Genomic DNA, 20,978 nt, shown 5'->3' with positions numbered 1-20,978 from the left:
AGCTGATTTTAAAATAGAGGTGTGGTGCTATTACTATAATTACCAACTGGATGCAACATATCAGCACACCCTCCCTTACCGCTGCAGACTGGGAACACCCTCCATGAGCAGTAGTTTTGGAGATGCTCAGACGCAGTCGTCGAGCCAAGAAAATGTAGGCTTGTCAAACTCAGTCAAATCATTGTGCCGTCAATGATTCCTGCTTCTTCTAAGACAACAACTTTGAGGGCAAAATGTTCACTTGCCACCAATTTCTACCTCACCCACTGAGAGGAGCTGGGTTAAAGAGATAATCAATGTTTTTTCACTTCACCTGTCAGTGCTCATATTGTTATGACTGATCGGTGTACTTGGCTTTTGTACAAAAAAAGAAAACACAATAATTTCACTTTAAAGGGAATATTTTCCCTTACCCAACTCTGCTGTGATCTAAGCATTTCCGTCTGTCTCTAACCTTTCTGCCCTGGACGTGTCTATTTGTCTGTGTAGTGAATGAAGGAGGTGTGAGACAGGCGTCTAACTCCTGCCCTGACCCCGGAGAGCCAGAGAACGGAAAGCGCCATGGCAATGACTTCAGGTACAACTTATAACACACAAACCTGCTTTAAGATACGTCTGCGCAGAAGATTCAGCTTGTTTTTTCTTCCTGTATGTCTGAATATGTGTGCGTGTGTGTCTCTGCAGCATTGGAAGTGAGGTACTTTTTAGCTGTGGCGAAGACTATGTACTCCAGGGCAGTAAAACCATCAGCTGTCAGAGAGTGGCAGAAGTCTTCGCCGCCTGGAGTGACCACAGACCAGTCTGCAAAGGTGAGAGATAAGCCTCTACATGTATCCCATGCAAGCATATGGAATAGAATAAATAAAATCAAATTGAAATAATTTCTTAATTCCAGAGGGAAATTCTCACACATAAATATATGTAAATTACACCAGAGTCATTGTGTGAAATATCTACTGTATACGCTTGAAGAAAGAGAGTCTGATCACAAGATGTTATGGTAGAAAACTATTCAAGCCCCACTGCTCATGCACATCGCCTTTAAAATGTTACCAGCGGGTAGCTTTGGCCTCTCTCAGTATGAGTTTGTGTTGAATGGGCCTGAGTTTATAGTGGAAAAAAAATCCCAATTGTGTTTCAAGCCATTGGCTATAAAATTATGAAAACAAAACACTCCATAATCCGGTGTTTGCTGCGCAGCGCCTCACTAACATGCTACGCCCGTGAGCTTTCATCAGGGAAGCAGTGATAGACGCTGCTCAGGATCTGAAATCACGTGAAGCCAGCAGAGTACAGGTAAATACACCAGCAGACAAGCACCAAGCTCCATCAGTGGTGCTCAGTGTGATATACAAATCAAACACCCATTTGCAATGTTTTTACTGTATTTCAACACATTTAGAAAGGCTGGAGGCTCTGAATAATTTATACGTTTCAGACATTCCGTCTGTGGAGTTTCTTACAGGTTTTCACATGAGCCCCGGTTACAAAACATACACACACGCACACCCACGCACACACACAGAGGGCATCTGTCATGTTAAATGCCAAAGTAATTTTTCATGTCTTCCTTCAGTAGGTTTCAGATTGTAGCTGCAAGTGTGTGCGTGCGTGCGTGCGTGCGTGCGTGCGTGCGTGCGTGCGTGTACGTTTCCTTCTCTGCCTGCTCTTGTTCTTTTACACTGTTGGGGACATTGTCGAGATTCCAGACGGGCCAATGGTGACTGATTACAGCCATTTAATGTTAAAACAAAGGCATCTTTAATGTCATACTAAAATTCAAGATTAGACAAATTGTAGATTAAAGTGAGTTTAATCGAACCAAGTCAGTCGGATGTCCTAGAAGGTGTGTGTGTGGCTTGTGTGTTGACAAAGTATAAGATGGAAGTATATTTATATCTGACTTAGGGTTTAAAAAATAGAAAAAGACTAAGAAAAAGAACATTATGAGACCAGACAGGCTGAAAGGAGAAAGCGGATCTGTAAAAGCTGGAAAATGTTAAAAAAAGCAGCCTCAGTGGAGAGTACACCTCACTGAATTAATAACAACATTTGCATATGAACCGTAGCTAAACTTTGGACTCCAGAGGGAATCAGCGTCTCACTCAGAGACGCCAAGACAGAGCAGATGCTTGCTAGCTGCGGGTCCTGCTCCCTCGCCCTGTGGCTTAAAGCGGTTTAAAGGACAGAGTCTAACCACGAGCCTCGACTATTATCCCAAGTTTCTCTTGTGATGAAGACTCACGCGGGGGCTGACCTTTCATTAAGGTCCGTGTTACCATGACAGCACAAATCCTCATGAGCAGTCAGGATTTCACATTGCAAACACAGTTTGGTTATGACTGCCCGGCTGCTTGGTGCCTGCCCATCAACCTTATTATTTAACTAATTATCAAAGATATTATAGTGCGGCAAGCTTTTGATTGGCTCTTTATAATTGTTAATAGCTGTTAGGGATTCATCGCCACTAAATACTTTATAATTAGCAATTAAATACAGCTACTGACATGTAGCCAATCAAGCTGTGAATTTACCTGTGTGTGATGACGGGCTGCGGCTCCCCAACGGAGGGCTGCCAGGGACATTAGAAGTTACCGATGTCGTCCCCCGGAGCAGTGAATGGGTTTAAAGAATGACCTCCATCGCTGAGAAATAGAGCCATCAGTCAGCAGGGATCTGTGTGAGAAAAGGTGTGTGGGCACAGTGAGAAGATCTCACAGACTTCTCAGGAGCAGGTGTGCTGAATTTAGAACACTGACACCGATATTCCCAACATGAACCACTGTGAGCAACTTTTTGACAACACGATGACAAAGTGCACCTTCCTTCTTCATGGCCGTTGCTAAGTAACCGGCGCTTCCGTGCTCGTTGATGTTTGTTATTTTAAGCGTCTCACAATGGAGGGCACTGTTACTCCAGCACGGCCCCCCGAATATAAGCTGCAAAAAGCTGCCCCATTCCGCCATTGTGCAACGGAGCAGACAGCGGGACTGAACAACAGAGAATTTAAAGTTCACGCTCTGTGACGTACCCCCTCAAACGGGCGTGTTAAACTCATTTTAGTTCAGGGGCCACATACTTGGATTTCAGTTGGGCCGGACTGAAAAACTGTAAAAAAAAAAAATTCTGCTCTGGAAACAAAAAACAAACAAAAAAAAACATTTACTTCACTTTGGGGTGTTTTATTTTTTTTTTCTTTAGATCTGCAAGCAGGTCTGAAATCCTCTTTCATCCCACTCTTTCCTGGCTGATGATGACCAAAGCCTGTCCCTCAGTGTATATGGTCTCTGCAGCCTTCAGTATGCATGATTTGACAGATTCCCCTTCACACTTGGGCTTTAATGCTACTTCACTGGCAGGTAGTGAGCTCTGACTGGTCAGGCGCTTGGCATTATGTAAGCTACTCTTAATCAAACCCCTGATAAATGAAACAGAACAAAGGAGGTACAAACTTATTAAACCCCACCACTTTCCCATCAGTTGAAATATAAAATGCTACACTTCCAAGTTATTCAATAAAGAAACTAAATAGCTTTTTCATTACAATATAAAGCTATATGCGCTTTCCATGTGAAATATTTTTCAACAGATAAAAGAAAAGATTAAATTTTGAACCTTGGGCCATATGTTTAACACCCAACTGCTCCAAAAACTCAAATTTAAAGCTTAGGAATTATTATATTCAGTGTGAGTCTAGTTACTGCAGTAGAGAGAACTTCATTCTGCACTACTGACGCTGGTACTGCTCTATTATTGTTCTGCAGCGTGTCTTTGTCCTACCTTGGTGAAACAGAAAAGCGTCCATCTTCACAAATCCCTCAAATCCTTTAAACACCAGACCGAGGTTGCTTGAAGGACAAAATGCATGTAACACTGGAATCGTCTCTTTTTGACTACAATGCCGAGGCTCTCTTTGAGCTGTACGCTCAGATCGCTCAAAAGAGTAAACAGTAAACACTGAAGATATACATCCAGACCTTGAAAGAAGCTGTTTTGGTGACTGTTGCTCAGCTCAAAAAAGAGGAGTAGACTTTAGAGACTGCTCCTGCATTTTTAAATCTATTCACAGGAATCTGGTCCCCTCAGGGACCAAAATCTAATATTGAAATTTCAAAAATAATAAAATGGCTTGAAGGCAAGAAAGAATTGTGCTGCTAAAGCTAATAGACTGTGAATAGAATAAACTGCACTGTTGTCTCAAAGTGGTGTGTGTTCATCATTTAATAAGTTTTATCTTCTGCCTACGTTGCTGGACTCTCTCGTTCGTTTCATGCAGTCAGCAAGCAGAATCTATTAATGATGTAATGTGGATGTACGCGTCCAGATCAGGAGTGTGGGGATTTTCTCATCATCTCAACATCTGGGCTGTATTTGATTCAATAGAAGTGCATGTGTGACCACTTCACTCCGCAGTTGGAGTGAAAAAGAGGAGCAGGAGGAGGAGCTGGAGCAGGATCACATTGTTAGTTAAATGTGATGATGGTGGGCTTCAGTAATGGCCAGTCTCATCAACTCACTCCTACTTGTAAACAAGCAGCAGTTTCCTCCTTCTAAGAAAGCGGATGATTATACAGCACCCAAAAGTGCTTCCAACCCCTCTTTTAATCTTTTAGAGATGAAGATACTGAGCCACCCTGTCATGCATAATGATGCAAGCAGACTTTTTTATTTTTACTTTTGGAAAACATCTCATTTAGGACACAATTGCAGTAACTTGTGCTGTAATTACATGTACTGCTAATACAATAAGTCAACTCGACTACTATTATCCGAGACAGGCCAAACAACAGTACAAACAGGAACTGTATGTGGATTGCTATTCTTGATTTTGTGTTATTTAAGCCTTTCCCTCCTGCTAATGCATACTTTTTCAAAAGCATACAGTGCTCAAAGTGAGTCGAAATATATCTGGTTAATCAAATTACATTGAGAAAATTACATTTCAACACAGGCTTTTCTTTCTTTTGCTCTGCCTGATTTTTCTGTAATCTGATTTGATTCATCAAGGGATATTAACATCTAGCCCTACCAAGAATATCGGTTATCAGAGCTATAAAAAAAACGCAGCACGTGTGACTGTTTTTGCAATCAGACCTGATGAACTTGCTGAAACTGCATGAATTTCTACAGCCACATTACAGAGACAGACAGAAGAAAAACTAGCTAATTAGAATGAAGACTTTGAAACACATCGAAACACATTCATCTCAAATGCATGGATAGCAATTAAATATTCATATTTAACAATCCTTATTTATTTCCAAGCTTTCCCACAGAAAATCACAACTTCAGCCTGAATTGTTGCCAGATGTCTTGCTGTTCCAACACGCTCTCCAACACTCAATGCCAAGACTTTAGGGATTCAGGGATTCTAAATATGTAAAAAATTTTGTGTTGATCACTAATTGAACGCCTCTCAAAACATATGTGATCGTAGGTATACGTCTCCTCAATTGCACAATTTGGTTTGATTTCTCTTTTCTGGAATTTTTTTTAAACTTTTTGGTACAAATCTTCATTTAAAGAAATATACTAATAAAAACAGCAGAAAAAAAAGACAATGCTCAATATTGCTATTTTAAAAACACAATGCTATTCACTAAGGTAGCAATAATAGATGAAGAGGTGCTCCAAGGACACCAAAATATCACTGAGGACTGTGAACTAATGGTGCTCTGCAACAAAATATAGCACTGCAGCTGCATACACTTAATCTACCTCATCATATACAACTTGACACCACGGTGTTCATTTTTAAAGAAAAACTACAACGCAGATGCTCGTTCAGAAATATGTACTTGATTCAATTTATAGAGATGCTTATGTACAGGATGTGGAGCTCAAAAGCCGTGCATTGAGTTCAACAGGTAAACAAGGGATTTTTTTAGTGAGAAAACACTGAAGCAGCGTGTCCTTATTTAGCCCACTTTGTTTCATCATGTTGAACAAAATCGGGGCGAGAGAAAAGCAGTGTCTAGCCGAACACAGCTCAAATTTGACCTTTACATCCAACCAGCCAATAGCTAAAGTGGAAACTCATGAATATGAGTCGAGAGAGAAAGAGAGGCAATCTGTCAGGAAGCATCAAGCAGGCCGACTTATTAAAGGGTCACTTCTGTCAAAACACTTAAATACAGCCGAATGTGGACGGAGTTTGGAACATCATGGAGACAATGAAGCGAATATGTCTTGAAATGAAAACACTCGACAAACAGAAATGGAAAAAATCTAAAGTAAAACAGAGAGGTGTGCCGACAGAGCAGTAACAACTGTGTTACTTCACTAATAACAAACTTAATGAGAATAAGCAACAAAACGACCATCAAACTGTAATATATCTCTGTCCATTAATATAACACTTTATATGAGAGAGAGAGAGAGAGAGAGAGAGAGAGAGAGAGAGAGAGAGAGAGAGAGAGAGCGAGAGAGAGAGAGAGAGAGAGAGAGAGAGAGAGTCAGAGTCCATGTGGCACCTTGATTAATGGACAGATGGCAAGGCCACTGAGCCAATTCTTTGTGTGTGTGTGTGTGTGTGTGTGTGTGTGTGTGTGTGTGTGTGTGTGTGTGTGTGTGTGTGTGTGTGTGTGTGTGTGTGTGTGTGTGTGTGTGTGTGTGTGTGTGTGTGTGTGTGTGTGTGTGTGTGTGTGTGTGTGTGTGATCCAGGGGGTCTCAGTTGATCAGTCTGATTATAGTGAGTCAACAAAAGGTGCTATATGTTAACCGGATACGGACAAACTCGTACATATGTTGATCCCTCGGAATAAATAAAAAAACAGAGAAGTCAGGGTGTTTGTACTACGGCTATGTGTGTTTTTGCTGTGTGGGTTTCTGCCTGCGCGTGCATCCATTAAAGCTCGAACCAGAACGATAGCCACCGTAACGCTTGTGTGCCAGCTTAATGATGTCATCAATCATTTTTCTGTGCCCATTGGTCAGTCTATCTGCTCCTGCGGGCAGCCTGTTAAAAGAGCCATTTTGACCATCCTGCACAAACTTTTGAACACTAATCCGATCGAATACTCTCATTCAAAGCCCAGCGTGAAGGCATTAGTTTTCGGAAAAATGTGATATAGAATGAGTAACAACAAACTTTCACACTATGCCAGCCAGGAGTAGATAGGGTAAAAAATGTATTGATATTCTTAAAAGTAATATATTTTTCTTGAACATCAATAAGAAATTAGAAGATAGCCTCAAACCCTTTGTGTCAAAATCAGGATTTCATCACTTTATTTGAGCTCACCTGTCGCTTTGATCATACATCTTCCTCATCAAAAGTTAATAAAAAATGTCAGTTTATGGAAATGTTTTCTTAATATTTACCTACTTTTGATTGATGTTCTCATTAACAAGATGTTATACAGTGACTGATTCTTGTTATGAGCTCAAAAAACACTTCTTTTCTGAACATGGGAAATTAATTGTAGTGGTTATATATGTTGGATAATTATTACATTTTATTCTGACTAAAACCTTGAGAGGGGCCGCAAAATGGTATGGTCAGCACCATCACTTCACACTAAGAGGACCAAGATGCTGGTTGCTAGGGAGGAACTGCAGAGTTTGCATGTTCTTCATGAACATATATGGTGTATCTTCCTCTAACAATAAAAAAAACATACATAGGTAAGGATGGGTGACATGGTCGCGCAGTGATTAGCATATCCCCAGTTTAAGTGCGTGCTTGCGTGTGGATTTTCACCAGATAGATTTAACTCACTGTGACAAAGCATGTGAGGTTATTTGGTGACTTTAAAATTGTCCGTACATTGTCTGTCTCTTTGACGCATACTGGGCGTAGCTTTCCTTCCACCGGATGTCAGTTCTGATCTTGCTCCAGCTCCGCGTGACCCCAACTTGAATGAAGAGAGTACAAAAGATGGAAGGATGAAAAGGTTCAGCAGTGTTAAAGGCAGCACTGGGACCAGGGGTGTATTCATGTGAAGGGCACATGCCGATCCAGTATCATGCCATCTTCGACTCTGCCCATGAATTGTGCCCTTTTGAAAGCCCATCCGTATGATTCGATTTGATTTTCAATTTGATTTATCTCCCCTCCAGTTCTGTCTATGCTGCGTGGTGGGGGTGGAGGGTCAGGCAGATAATCTGGCACCTGTAAGGGTTAAGTGTCCTTGGTATGCTTCACCAAATATTACTGTATGGATGATTGAAGCTGAGCATCCACTGGAGGGGACGAGTCAGTAACTCCAAAGGCCATCCCGCTGTGAGAGCAGCAGAGTTATACGGTACACCTTGAGTGGAAGGCATATCCGACTAGGAGTCGAAATATTGTGTAGCTGAACAGTATTAAAATTCCAAAAACATTCTCGCAGCAGTGTTCCCAGTGCTTATGGCGTGCATCCGTTATGCTCCGAAGCCATAAAACAAAACTTTGCAGAAATGCAAGCAAGGGCATCGCAGCTCCGGTATAGGCTGAGGCTATGTGATCTTTGTGTAAAACATTTATTTTTGGGCTGCATCCCAACGGTTTGTGTGGGTGTGCATGTATGTTTGAGTGAGGTAGAGAGAGGCAGAGAGAGAGAGAGGTAGAGAGAGAGAGAGAGGTAGAGAGAGAGAGAGAGGTAGAGAGAGAGAGGTAGAGAGAGAGAGGTAGAGAGAGGTAGAGAGAGAGAGAGAGAGAGAGAGAGAGAGAGAGAGAGAGAGAGAGAGAGAGAGAGAGAGAGAGAGAGAGAGAGAGAGAGAGAGAGAGAGAGTCATTTGGTTTCAACAGTATGCCTTCAGTTCCAGAAAAGATACAGAGACATAAAGTCACTCAGACAAACAGGCAGGGAAGCCGCTCCAGAGACACGCACACATTTATTTTATATGTTGAGGGTGTGAAGATAGCTGACAAAACAATAAACTTTTAAGGAGTTGTTTTAATTTATCAAGAAACATCTGTATTATACTGTATGTATTAGGTTAGTACACAATATACAGTGTGTTGGAAGAAAAATGTTTTCACCCCTATTTATTTGATTGATGATAATAATAATAATACATATCAAAGTATTCACCTTCCTAAAAATATGTCAACACTAAAAACTGCATGATAATACACAATGACTTACAAAAAACAATATCATCCTGACGGTGTCAAATAGTAGCAGCATTTATTCAAAACAAACTCTGTTAAATCAGGCACCTTCATTAAAAAATTCACTGTTTTGTGTCGAATTGATTTATATTTTTCCAACTAACTCAATAGCTCTTAAGTCTTTTATTCATTAAATGATTAACCCCCTGTCTTGCTGTGACACATTTGGGGACACAGACATGTAGGGAAATGTGAACTTTAGCATCGGTTTTCACAAGGAATCACAATTTGCTTGATTCCCACACAACATCTGAGAGATTAAATCACAAATTCTTGGTGGTTATAAATGTGTTAGAATGAATGAATGCCATGACCGTTATGGGAGACAACTGGAAATTTGATGCCCCCATTCTAGTATTCATTTCATCATCTCACATCAAAATGGAGATCACAAAAAAAATGGCTCAAGCTGCTGGATGAGGATCCCACCAAGCCCAGATTGACACGCCAAAGCCTCATTTTTCATTCCTTGCACTTTTTATGATTTGCTGAAACTCAGCTGAGGGGGGGGTATAAATCAAACTACATATTGTGAACCCCGACAACACATGCAGTTAAATTGTGAACCCTTGTCTCGAAAAATGTTTACCTCTCTCAGGCAAATTTAGTTTCCATTTTATGGCAGCTGCGTACGGTATTGGTTTTAAATCAAGATAGAGGGCTATCAGGTCTGTACCTTTAGTTAGGGTTCACAGGCCTCATAGTGTCACGGCTCATTGTCATTCTTGGTTGTAACTGGTATAAAATCCAACTCTACATTTCCTTTTCAGGATCTAACAGGGAGAACATATGAAAAGTCAAATTTGGTGGAGATTGACAAGCGTTTAGCGGCTAAAGCGCCCCATTTCCCAGCGCATTTAGATTGGTAGGAACTAGAGTTTAAGGAGTTAAAAAGATTATTGGATTTAAATTTGCCAGGTGGCCATGAGCACATCTCGAAATGAAGGATAATTTCCTCCATAAACAGCTGGTCGTGTAAATAGGCAAGCATCTCCTAACGAGGTTGTCAGAAAGCTTGACAGGTAAGATATTTCCACCTGAACATGTAGATATTTAAAATTCGAAGATTTGTGCTTGACATGTTCAACAGCAGATAAACATGGAATATTAGCTTTTAGGTAAATTCAGTTTGTCTGATACTTGACACACGAAGCACCTGCAGGAAAGATGGCGAGAAAAGGCATGTGAGGAGAAACTGAGCGTGTATTGTAAATCATGAACTCCAGACTCTGGCTCGTAGAGGGACCAAAATGTGAGAATATGAAGTTCAGGGGGAAGACAGACCAAGAGATGGACAGATGTGGGCTGAGAGACTGATGGCGTTTAATATGAATTATGGGATGTTAGCTCCTCTGGTAATACTGGTGATAACTCTCCCCACACTATCGCAACATCGTGCCCATTCTGCTGCTGGCACAGCGGTGGGCTGGCCATTCGTTCAGGACACGCTGATTGAGCTGTCAACGCATGCACAGGCACACACACACACACACACACACACACACACACACACACACAAAACACGTCCCCTCTGACACATGCAGATAAGTCATTCCTCACTTTCGGCGTGTGCACAAACAGTTTATCTCTGGTATCGGTTTATAAATTGCAGTGAGCCGAACACAAGAGAAGGTCAATGGAAGATGCAGGAAGAATCAGAGAAATAAGGATCAACTCTGAACAGTCAAGAGGATCCCAGGCAGAGAGAGAGAGAGAGAGAGAGAGAGAGAGAAGGGGAAACTCACACGGACAAGAACAATATACGGTTGTCTCAGAGGGGTCTTGTACTTGTTCTGACTCTCTCTTACTGCACCTCATGGATACACTCCATTAAACACAAACACACGTACACAAACAGTGTAGAATGATTCTTTTATTTGTCCCTTTCCTTCATACTGACTACGAAGTCACAGCAGGCTGAGTAAGTGCATGTTATCAGAAAGAATGCATAAATCACAGTCGCGTCCTCTGTGTGGATATACTGTGATTAGCTGTACTATCTTGCAAAGCTTTAATTTCTCCAGCCTGCACAAAGAGCCAACATATGTGCAATTTAAAGTGCACGTTTGCTGCCTTTCCGTTCCTCAGTTGTGACAATATAAACATTCCCGCTGATGCCATTTGTTTTCCAGGTCTGCGTTTGTGAATGTGTGTGCGTGTGTGCGCATATGACTGTTAATCGTACGTATTCTTACGGCCTGCCACTGAACAAACTAATTAAGGAACAAACGCTGCTTCAAACCAACCAGAAAATTACCTCCCAACTCTAACAGGACGACCCAAGGACAGACAGGCGGGTTTTCTATCACACCCAGACAGAACACAAAGCCTAATAAAGGCTTAGTTGGTTTATCGAACACCTAGCATGTGTCATTTTCAACACCCCACTGAGTACAGCCCCGGTGTTAGTGTTTTTGTCTCTGAAACACTTTTCAGCTTGAGGGCTGTCTACATCTGCTTAAACCACCAAGTCCTGTGTTTGCACACCACCGGGCAACCAAATAAACCTTTGATTCTCAGGCTCGTTACAGCTGCTGTCATTCCTTCATACCTTAACTGACGATTTGTCTGACTCTTTTAGGAGTGATAGTGAATACGACTGGTGTACAGTAGGAGTTTGCCATTGACTTTCAGTAGAAGTTGAGAGCAAATTGCTGGTGAATGTCTCCATCAGTCAATAACCACAACTCTAGCTAATCCTGTGGTATTTCACACCCAATAGCTTCCAATTAAGTACTGTTATCCAGGGAGATGTTGCTGACAGTATCAATAACATCCATGTGACCTTCTGCACCTCTTTCTGTTCTTGTCGGCACTTGAGATGAGTTCTCTTCTCTTCTCTTCTCTTCTCTTCTCTTCTCTTCTCTTCTCTTCTCTTTTCTTCTCTTCTCTTCTCTTCTCTTCTCTTCTCTTCTCTTCTCTTCTCTTGATTACAATTTTTTTTTTTTTTTATAGCTCTCAGCACCGTATTAGTGTCACTTTTAATTGTTCTTAACTGAACTACGAGCGTGACACAAAGTTGCTATACATCCGCTGTAGGATCCCGAGTGAAGCATCACCTAAATGGTTCAATTAGAAAATTAGAAATTGTCACTCTGGTGTCGCGCCATGACACAGCGGTGTACCACTGTTGTCCGACTACTAAGGCTACTAATAACTGTGACCATGTCATTTTTTTTCTTTCTACCCACAGTAAAGACTTGTGGCAGTAATCTTCAGGGGCCGTCTGGAACCTTCACATCGCCTAACTTCCCCATTCAGTATGAGAGCAATGCACAGTGTGTGTGGATAATTACTGCATCAAATCCCAACAAGGTAAAGTGCCTCTTGTTTCTCTCTCTCTCTCTCTCTCTCTTGCTCTCGCTCTCTCCTTTCTCTTTGTCACACAAACTTTCCAGTATAAAATGATGTTAATTAACACACATTGGTCTAATTCATCGTGAAACAAAGCAGAGCTTGACTATTTGGCCTCTTCACTGCGTTAAAACATATCCAAGTCCCAGGGTAGAGCAATTATCAACTTCAGTTCTAAAGCAAATACTTGAAAGTGGGTTACATTAGAGGAAACCTCACTGGTGGGACCCAAACATATCTGTGCATCTGTGTTATTAAAATAAGCACTCCTCGTTGTAGATTGTGCTTTCTAGAGTTAGATCCATGGAACTGTACATGAGTATGTGTGTCTATGATGAAATGTGCATTCACTAACAATGGAAATCAATATCATTTCTGCATGTAGATGTAACTGACAGCGGCATACATAAAACACGATTAGACTGACTGTGTTGTGTACGTTAAGTGATGAAAATGAAGATGAAATGTGCATTCATTAATGTGCATTTGCCTTAATGTGTGGGTTGAGTCCCCTTATATTCAATCTGCATGAAGAGAAAGCTCCAGGGTAAAGATAATGACTCAGATCAACAGGAGAACTTAAAGCCTACAAGTTATATAGGTGGAGTGGAAGTAGGGCTTATAAAAAGTTAAACATGCTCCAGCAGCCTTGACAGAGTAAGAGTGGGGAGTGTGTGTGTCAGCTTAAATTCTGTCTTACTGTTAAGGGCATGTTGGATATGCAGTATGTTGCAGTGACTAGGCTGCACCCTGTCATAGAGCTGCAGCAAAGCCCCAGTTATCTTCCTCAAGGAGCTTGAAGGCTTTGCTCTATTTGACTTTCATGCATTCAATGCAATTTTAATTGATATACCACAGCAATTCTTACAGGCATTTACAAAGTTAGTTTAACAGCATTTTTGCATTATTAAGACTGCGTGATAATAATTGATGTGGGAGGTATTGAGAATGATATGCTCGTCAAAGCATATCAGTATCTAATTCTGTGTGATTGCCTAATCCCACCAAAGGCCAGATGACAGGTTGGAGGTTAGATGGATATCTGCCATTGGTCTTTTTTTGTCCCCTGAGAAATCTGATTGGTATTCTGAAACATCCTTATTCAACTCCGGGTCTCTGTGGTGACCGCTCCGTCGTCAATGGCAACACCTGCGTCAGCATGATACAGACACACATACACATCTGTGCACACCGTGGCACACTTTGACATACATGTGTGATCAAACACACATTGCATACACACACACACACTTGGTCGCTTTGCTGGAAACCTCTCTCTCTCTCTCTCTCTCCTCTGCTCTGCTCTGCTCTCACCCACCATGCTCCCTGTCACTGCCCAAGGCCTCTGGTTTATGGCCTGGAGCAATACATTCTCTGTTGAAGACTACGATGTGTATGTGACTGTGAACCAGGCGGTGCCGATGCTCTTCTGCAACACTTTGGTGTGTTTGTGTGTACAAGTGTGATATCTATTAAAAAAAAAAAAAAAGTGTGATTATAAATTTTGCCTCAAATATGAACCCGTTTTACATTCCTCTTTTGTTTATAGAAACTATCATATCATACACTGTAACTATGCCACACACTGCATTCTGCATGCTAAAAATATATTTATATACATATATATACACTGTATATTTATTTATTTATTTATTTTCTGCATCATACACCTTGTGTCAGGCTTCCTCCTGATTCACGGCCGTGTCACCAATCTCACGGTACCACATGCTACACGTATTTTGTAGTTCATGGCAGTTGCTCAAACTGGATATTTTTACAGGTCTATAAATTTGTTTCGCAGCTGACACGAGGGAGATTAAAGAGATTAAACACTAGCACAGAGTCTGTGTGCTGAGATTTGATTCACCTAATTCATGTTCGTCATAAATATGATCTTTTACCTAATAAACACAAAAACTTTAGAGAAAAATGTTTTACAGATAAAATTAAGAGATAAATGCGAGAAAACCATAAATATGTAGAATGTGGTGGCTTCATTCAGTGAGCGTCTGATTCAGAAATAATTTAAGTTGTTGCATCTATGTTACTTTAGAGAATAATAATAATAATACATATTTTGTAGTCTTCATAAAGGAATTTTTTGATCATTCAAATTGACACAAGCAGTAGTTTAGACTGGTTTTGTTCCAAACAGTAACATCTGTATACATATCTGTCTATGTGTTTATATGCACACACACACACACACACACACACAAACAAAGGGTGACGTGAATGATATGGATTGTCAGTTGAAAGAAGCGAGGGAATCAAAGGAAGGTAAAGGGGTGTTTGGATAGATTATAAACAAAACTTTCATCCGAAGCAAACGGAGAAGATAAAACTAAGCATTCATTTTCCACTAATTAACTGGAAGGCACAGACCTAATTGCTTTAAGATAAACTAGGATCATTTCCTCAACCTTATCAATAATATGGTTACCTAAATCCAACGACATAGTCAGCTTTTGAAAACTGATGACCATAAACATGCTTATCTCATGTGCAGCTGTCACCGTTTCCCCCAATGAACTTATCTCACTTAATTACCTCCTTATGGCACATGGGTTATATGTTGTTGTAAAGATCAGTATGAATTTAAAAGAAACATCTTCCAGCATAAGGATGTGTTGAAACTTAATGTTTGTTGTCACATTTATCAGTCGTGTCCTGACACACAATGAGTAAGACGGATAGCTCCTTTGCAATGTTGCAATCCAGATGGATAAAAATCGCTGAGGAAAATAAGAGTAACAAATCCTTTCACCCTACATTTAGTTTTACATATAACTGAGTATTTTGTTTCATGACTGGAAAACCTCAACGACAAGGCACAATATAAATAATGATCATAAATGTGCTTATTAAAAAAAAAAAAAGTTAAATTCATCAGCATTTGGCTGTGTGAAAACATCTAGAAATTGTTAGGCATACTACTTAGTGACCTCCATTACAATTTAACAGTACACACTAAGTTTTAGGAGGTCTTGAAATTATTTTGAGAAGAGCTGTGTGCATTTAAAAGTTACTTAAGAAAAATTGTAATTCAAGATGATAGGGTGGGATCTCTATCAATACACTCAGGAAGAAAACTGTGAATTGCTTTCCTATGTGTCACACCACTGTCCTGTCAATCAAGCACACATTATGAAGGAACAAAACAAACCATTGTTTCCAATATAACGTATTGATCTATTACTGCACTCACTTAAGGCTGCAGTTAAAGTTGTGCTTACAACAGTGTTGAGCACATTTCAGTCTCTGTAAGCTTGGTTTGGGATGTCCAAGTCTGCCATGGTTCAGATGTTTAGTGACAAGGGGAAATTGCAGATTGGAGGTGGAGAGATACACCCTGTGAATTAAAAGCTAATCGTCTCGATTAAAAAAAAAAAAAAAAAAAAAAAAAAAGCCGATGTCGTGCAGGTGGTAAAAGCAAAGACAAGTAGGAAACAGACTGGAACGGAACCTTTGACATGCTGACGCGCTCGCAGTTAAAAGCTACTTGCAATTAGCAGTGTGATGAGCATATGGAGGGCAACTCAGCAGACAGGGGGAGTGGTCGGTTGATCTCTGCTGGGGGCGACGATACTACCCCCGAGTAAGGGAATCCATCATCTAGGAGGAGCGTGATTATGCAAATAACAGAACACAGTCAGGACAAGTGAAAACTCCACCTGACTCCACCACATTGATCTGAACATCTTTTTTTTTCTGACTTGCGCAAGTCCCCCTACCCATGTCATCCTCTTCTCTGTCTCTTTTATTCTCCCCATCTCATCCTAGTTGGTTTTTTTTTCATTTTTTTTTCACACTTCCCCTCCATCCTCGTCTTACTCCCTCTTTACTCCCAGAGGCTCTGTCCTCAGAATTACCCAGATTCTTCATTAAAGAGCTCAGGCTGAAACTATCAAATTACAATGGAGAAAGAGAGAGTACAGGGAGGGAGGAGGACACTTGAGGGGAAAAATCTGTTTTTCACTGTTTCACTCGTATCTATCCCTCCATTACACCCGTGCTCACACATGTCTCACTGCTTCCCACCCACACTCCAAGCGCAAAGTGACACAAGGTTTCTGTAGCTCAGTCCATCTTATTCTTTCTCCAGTTTTTGTAAGCTCCATCCGTCCATCTATCCATCCCCCTGCTTCGTCTTTTTCAAGTGTTAATGGGTTTCTGTAGCTCTCTGATGTTATTGCTTCATTTAGTTTTGGCAGATTGAGCCTTTACAGCCAATACATTCTCTCATGTGCTCATTTAACCTTGGGAATGGTAGGACAGGATGGTCATTACTTCTCTTCTCTTCTCTTCTCTTCTCTTCTCTTCTCTTCTCTTCTCTTCTCTTCTCTTCTCTTCTCTTCTTTATTTTCACCATCATTTTATCTGCATGTGTCTCATCCTCTGTAAAATGAGCAAGTGAAAGCACCTTGTTTGTTATATGATCTGTTTATGACGCATTAGAAAGGAAACTATTTTTGAGCAGCTTCATTTATGTGTCCGGATTCCTTTTAGTTCATGGTGAGCTGGACACAAAGCCTGATGATGCAAGTTATACATTTTTTATTTATTTATTTATTTTTTAATATAATTATACTGGCTTTCAGTCACCCCATTCACATTTGCATGTTCAATTCAATTCCTAAAGTGTGAATGAAAGAAGAAGTGGGGACATGCTGACTATGTAGTTAGCACCCCTACCACAAACCCAAGAAAGGATGTGTAGAGGCATTTTTTGGGGGGAAGACTTCCCTTGCACTGCTCTCCAGGCACTGAATCCAGTAATGCCCCTTAGGCTTAAAGAAATCAGACATACACACTTAAGCCACCAGGCCCCAAACAAATCCCTGCAGTAGCTTCCTCTTGCTTTCTGTCATTAAAATGGCATGCTTCTGCATCTTTCTGACAGGATGAACAGCATAGCACTTTTTAGGGCTCACTGTAAGAAATGTTAAGCATTTAGCAGAAGAGCTCCATGATTCAGATGCTTTCTATACTACTGTAGTTGCATAGCAACAGCAGGGCAAGCTCAGCCTTTCCCACCAGATCCTGTTAGAAGTTGATTTCTGGTATGGAGGCACCTTGTCAATGTAGTTGGATTAAATAATAGCGATGAGCGAAATACAAAGTGGCAAGTGGTTTGGGGTGTCAGTCTCACTTAAAGTCCAGTTTTGTTTTTGTATTTCTTGAAATTGACCAATTTGCACAGTTTAGTCCAAAGCTTTGCAACCTTTAGCCAACTCATCCTTGAGTTTATCGATAGTTTATGTCCATTTGACGGGTACGTCACATAATGAGTTGTGATACATATTTACCTTGAGTTTGACAGTTTAGATAAGTGTCACGTTTGTCTCCTGTTCCATTTGAAAAAAGAAATAAGCTGTGCAACAATACTGTTTGTTGTGAAAGTTGGGCAAAACAGAGGGGTTGCTCTAAATCCACAGGTTGGAGAACTCTGGTCAAAGGGAGCGTGTGTCATATGGCTCACAGAACAATCTATTATTATCCAGTCCTGACAGCCCCATCTGCTTTACATGTGGCTGTGACCTGGCTCACCAGGGGTTTTCAGATATTGCAAAAGTAACTGCATCTTCAAGGTATTCCTAGATCCTATTACTGTATGGGTGGGGAGGAGCTTCTCTCACCTCATTGTCTCCACAACAACCAAAGGAAGTGCTTTATCAAGCAGAAATCCAATTCTGTCGCCTCATTGGCTAGGAGCCATAGATGAATGGAAAGAAGGAATGCAGCAGCCAATTAGAAACACAGACAGGGAGAGGGTGACAGCGAGAGCGAGAAAGATAAAGAGGGGCAGCGGAGGTAGTTAAAAAGCGGGAGGGAGAGAGAGATCGAGAGAGAGAGAAAGAGAGAGAGAGAGATGGATGTTTGCATGAACATCAACCAATTAGGGTTAGAGAGGAGAAATATGTAGAAGGTTCAGTTCCATCTATCATGCACACACTCTGAGTACACTGAAGTGAAAGAGGACACACACACACACACACACACACACACACACACACACACACGCACACAGTGTCAATGAGGAGTTTCCAGTCTAAATTGACTTCAATACGACATTCATGGAGACACATACAGACATGCGCAGGTTTAGTGTAGTTTAGTCCGAAGCAAGCTGAGTTTAATGCTGTGTGAACAGTGCTGATGTGGCATCAGTGTGTTCGGTAGAAGACGGATACAAGGATGGAGCTAGAGCAGCTTTTCCATAATACACAGGCACTCCTCAGTCATTGTACGGTGCACGGCTCAACCAGGACCAAAGAAAGCTGGGAGATTTATGTTACCTGTAGACTAATGAGGATTATTTTTGACATCATACACTACTTTGTTAAACATTCCTATCTGTTATTTTATTCATTCAGGTGATTTATTGCAGCCTTTATTGCACACTTTTTTTATTTTTTTTGTCATTTTGGAACTTATGTCCTTCATTCACAATAAAACCCTGTTTCGATCATCAAGAAATGCGGCTATATCAAAAACACTGCTTCTAAGATCGAGATTATTTACGATATATTTCTAATCATCCACTTTATTGAGCGCATGCTCACATTGAAGTTGTTGAGGCAAGATAAACCAAAGACAGTTCATCATTGAACTAATGGAGAAAGGCAGGCAACCCGTCCAGCCACACCTTTACACCTGCAATGAATTTGCAGTCATTATTTATCATCACATGTATGTTTTTCGACTGCTGGAACTAAATCATTCCCCTATTCATACATATCTATTTCCATCGATGCTCACAAGCAGCACATCCTATGAAGTGTCGCTACTCTGTGGAAACTGTTTATTGAGCTCTCTGACAAGCAAGGTAGAAAATATTTGAGGACAGAGACATTTTGACAAGTAAACAAGTGAGAAATCCTTGAATTCTGTACCCAGATCACAACGCTTGACTTTGAGGTGCTTCTCTTAAGTAAGTTTGAGTTTGCCATGGCACACTTTACACTCTTTTGCACATCTTGTCCCTGATCATCTTCCTTGAGAATACAATATCTCCAAAGAGAAATATGTTTGGTGTTTATTTTTTCATAAGTTGTAGTGTATAGTTGCCAGACCTTTCCCAGGCTAAAACTGTTCGAGCATCTCTAATATCTACAACGTCTTTGGGATTCATGGTCCCACAGATAAACAAGTACTGTCATATTTTCAGGATTTTATCGCTGCCTTTGTTGCTCAGTATCAGTTCTCATGATGCGCGAACTCCCCACTGTATGTATGAATGATAGTCTATGAGCATTTAGAAAGGCCAAAGTGTTTTCCTCAGACATGAAGATGATTGACAGCGGGACAAGGCCAACGTCTTTTTTATTGTTGTGACTCGATATGTACCTTTAGGGAGGTGTTGCAGTTGCGCAACCACCATGATTTATAAGTCTGCTTAACTTTCTTTTAGAGCTTTTTAAAAATTAATCATATGTTTTATGAGTACAAAAGCCTAGTTGTAAGTTCAGTTGCAGTCCAAGTTTCTGTGACTAAATTGCACTAATAACTGCCAAACAGAAAAGTTAATCATCATCCCTGTGGAGTGCATGCTTTATACTTCCCTGCACCAAAAGGAAGTGAGCTAGTTAAAAGAGATTGCAGTGACGGTGTAGCATTGGAAACTAAGTCAGTTAAAGTTGCATTCATCTTCTTCCCCTGAGACAATCCAATAGAAAAAAAAATTTTCTTTTCGCAGTTTTGCTGAATTAAAATCAGTGGCAAACAAAGCTTTGTCATACTTAAAAGTTTTGTTAGACAACATAATTTCATAGTTGACCAGCATTTCCAGGACTTTCACGGTAACTACACCAAGGATGCTGGATTATCTCTCTTACCAACTCTGATTTTGGTGTAACAGCCTCACCTCATAAGTTGTCTCAAGAATACTAATATCTCCAAGTTGTAAAGTTTTAGTTTGGTTGGTTAGCAAGTGCACTAATGTGAAAACAGTGAAGTGGTAATTGCGAACCATTCCCTGGTTCCATTTAGCATGGTACAATACATTATAAACAAATCATTGAGCGTGTGGTAACCACAGGCTTTATTTTAGGCAGTTAGCCGATAACCTATTAAAGAAAGAAACATTCAGTTTAACATGAAGCTGCAGGAAGGATCAGAAATGCTAACATTTCCCCGCGCTGACCTGATCACTGGCACCCTTCTGCAATAAGCACATGCAACATGCAACAAGGTGTTTTTTTAATATGGCAATTGTGGTGATTAGATGTGTAAACTCTAGATCTGGCCTTGCCTTTTAATGAAACGTGTGAAAAATGTCCTTCCGCTCAGGTGTGTCGTTTACCCTCAGATTTGCAGTTGTACTGACAGCCAGCTTTGAGTTCACTGGAACATGGTGATAAGTGTCTGTGAATGTGGTGACTCTGTGATCACAGAAATAGATACATTAATCTCCAGAAAGCCATGCCTGCCTGTGTGAGTGAGTGTGTTTCCAGAGAGAGTTTAACAGGTTTGTAGGTAATGCTTTAATCCAATCTGCTGCCTCGCGTGCCAATAAGACTGAGTC

General features: G+C 40.7%; 1 protein-coding gene across 1 annotated transcript in view; it reads left to right on the top strand.

Moving 5' to 3' along the window:
* The window catches only part of LOC308122805 (CUB and sushi domain-containing protein 3-like), a gene marked incomplete at both ends in the record, with an annotated part of 358,715 nt that overhangs the window by 228,892 nt on the left and 108,845 nt on the right, over nt 1-20,978 (top strand). The window contains 3 exons of the mRNA XM_080484894.1: nt 490-577; nt 685-809; nt 12,291-12,412. Of these exons, the coding sequence (XP_080341020.1) occupies nt 490-577; nt 685-809; nt 12,291-12,412 (335 nt within the window). The remainder of the gene's footprint in view (nt 1-489; nt 578-684; nt 810-12,290; nt 12,413-20,978) is intronic.

The sequence above is a fragment of the Lipophrys pholis genome (assembly GCF_963383615.2).
Source record: "Lipophrys pholis genome assembly, chromosome: 17".
Lineage (NCBI taxonomy): Eukaryota > Metazoa > Chordata > Actinopteri > Blenniiformes > Blenniidae > Lipophrys > Lipophrys pholis.
This window is presented reverse-complemented; position numbering and strand designations above follow the sequence as displayed.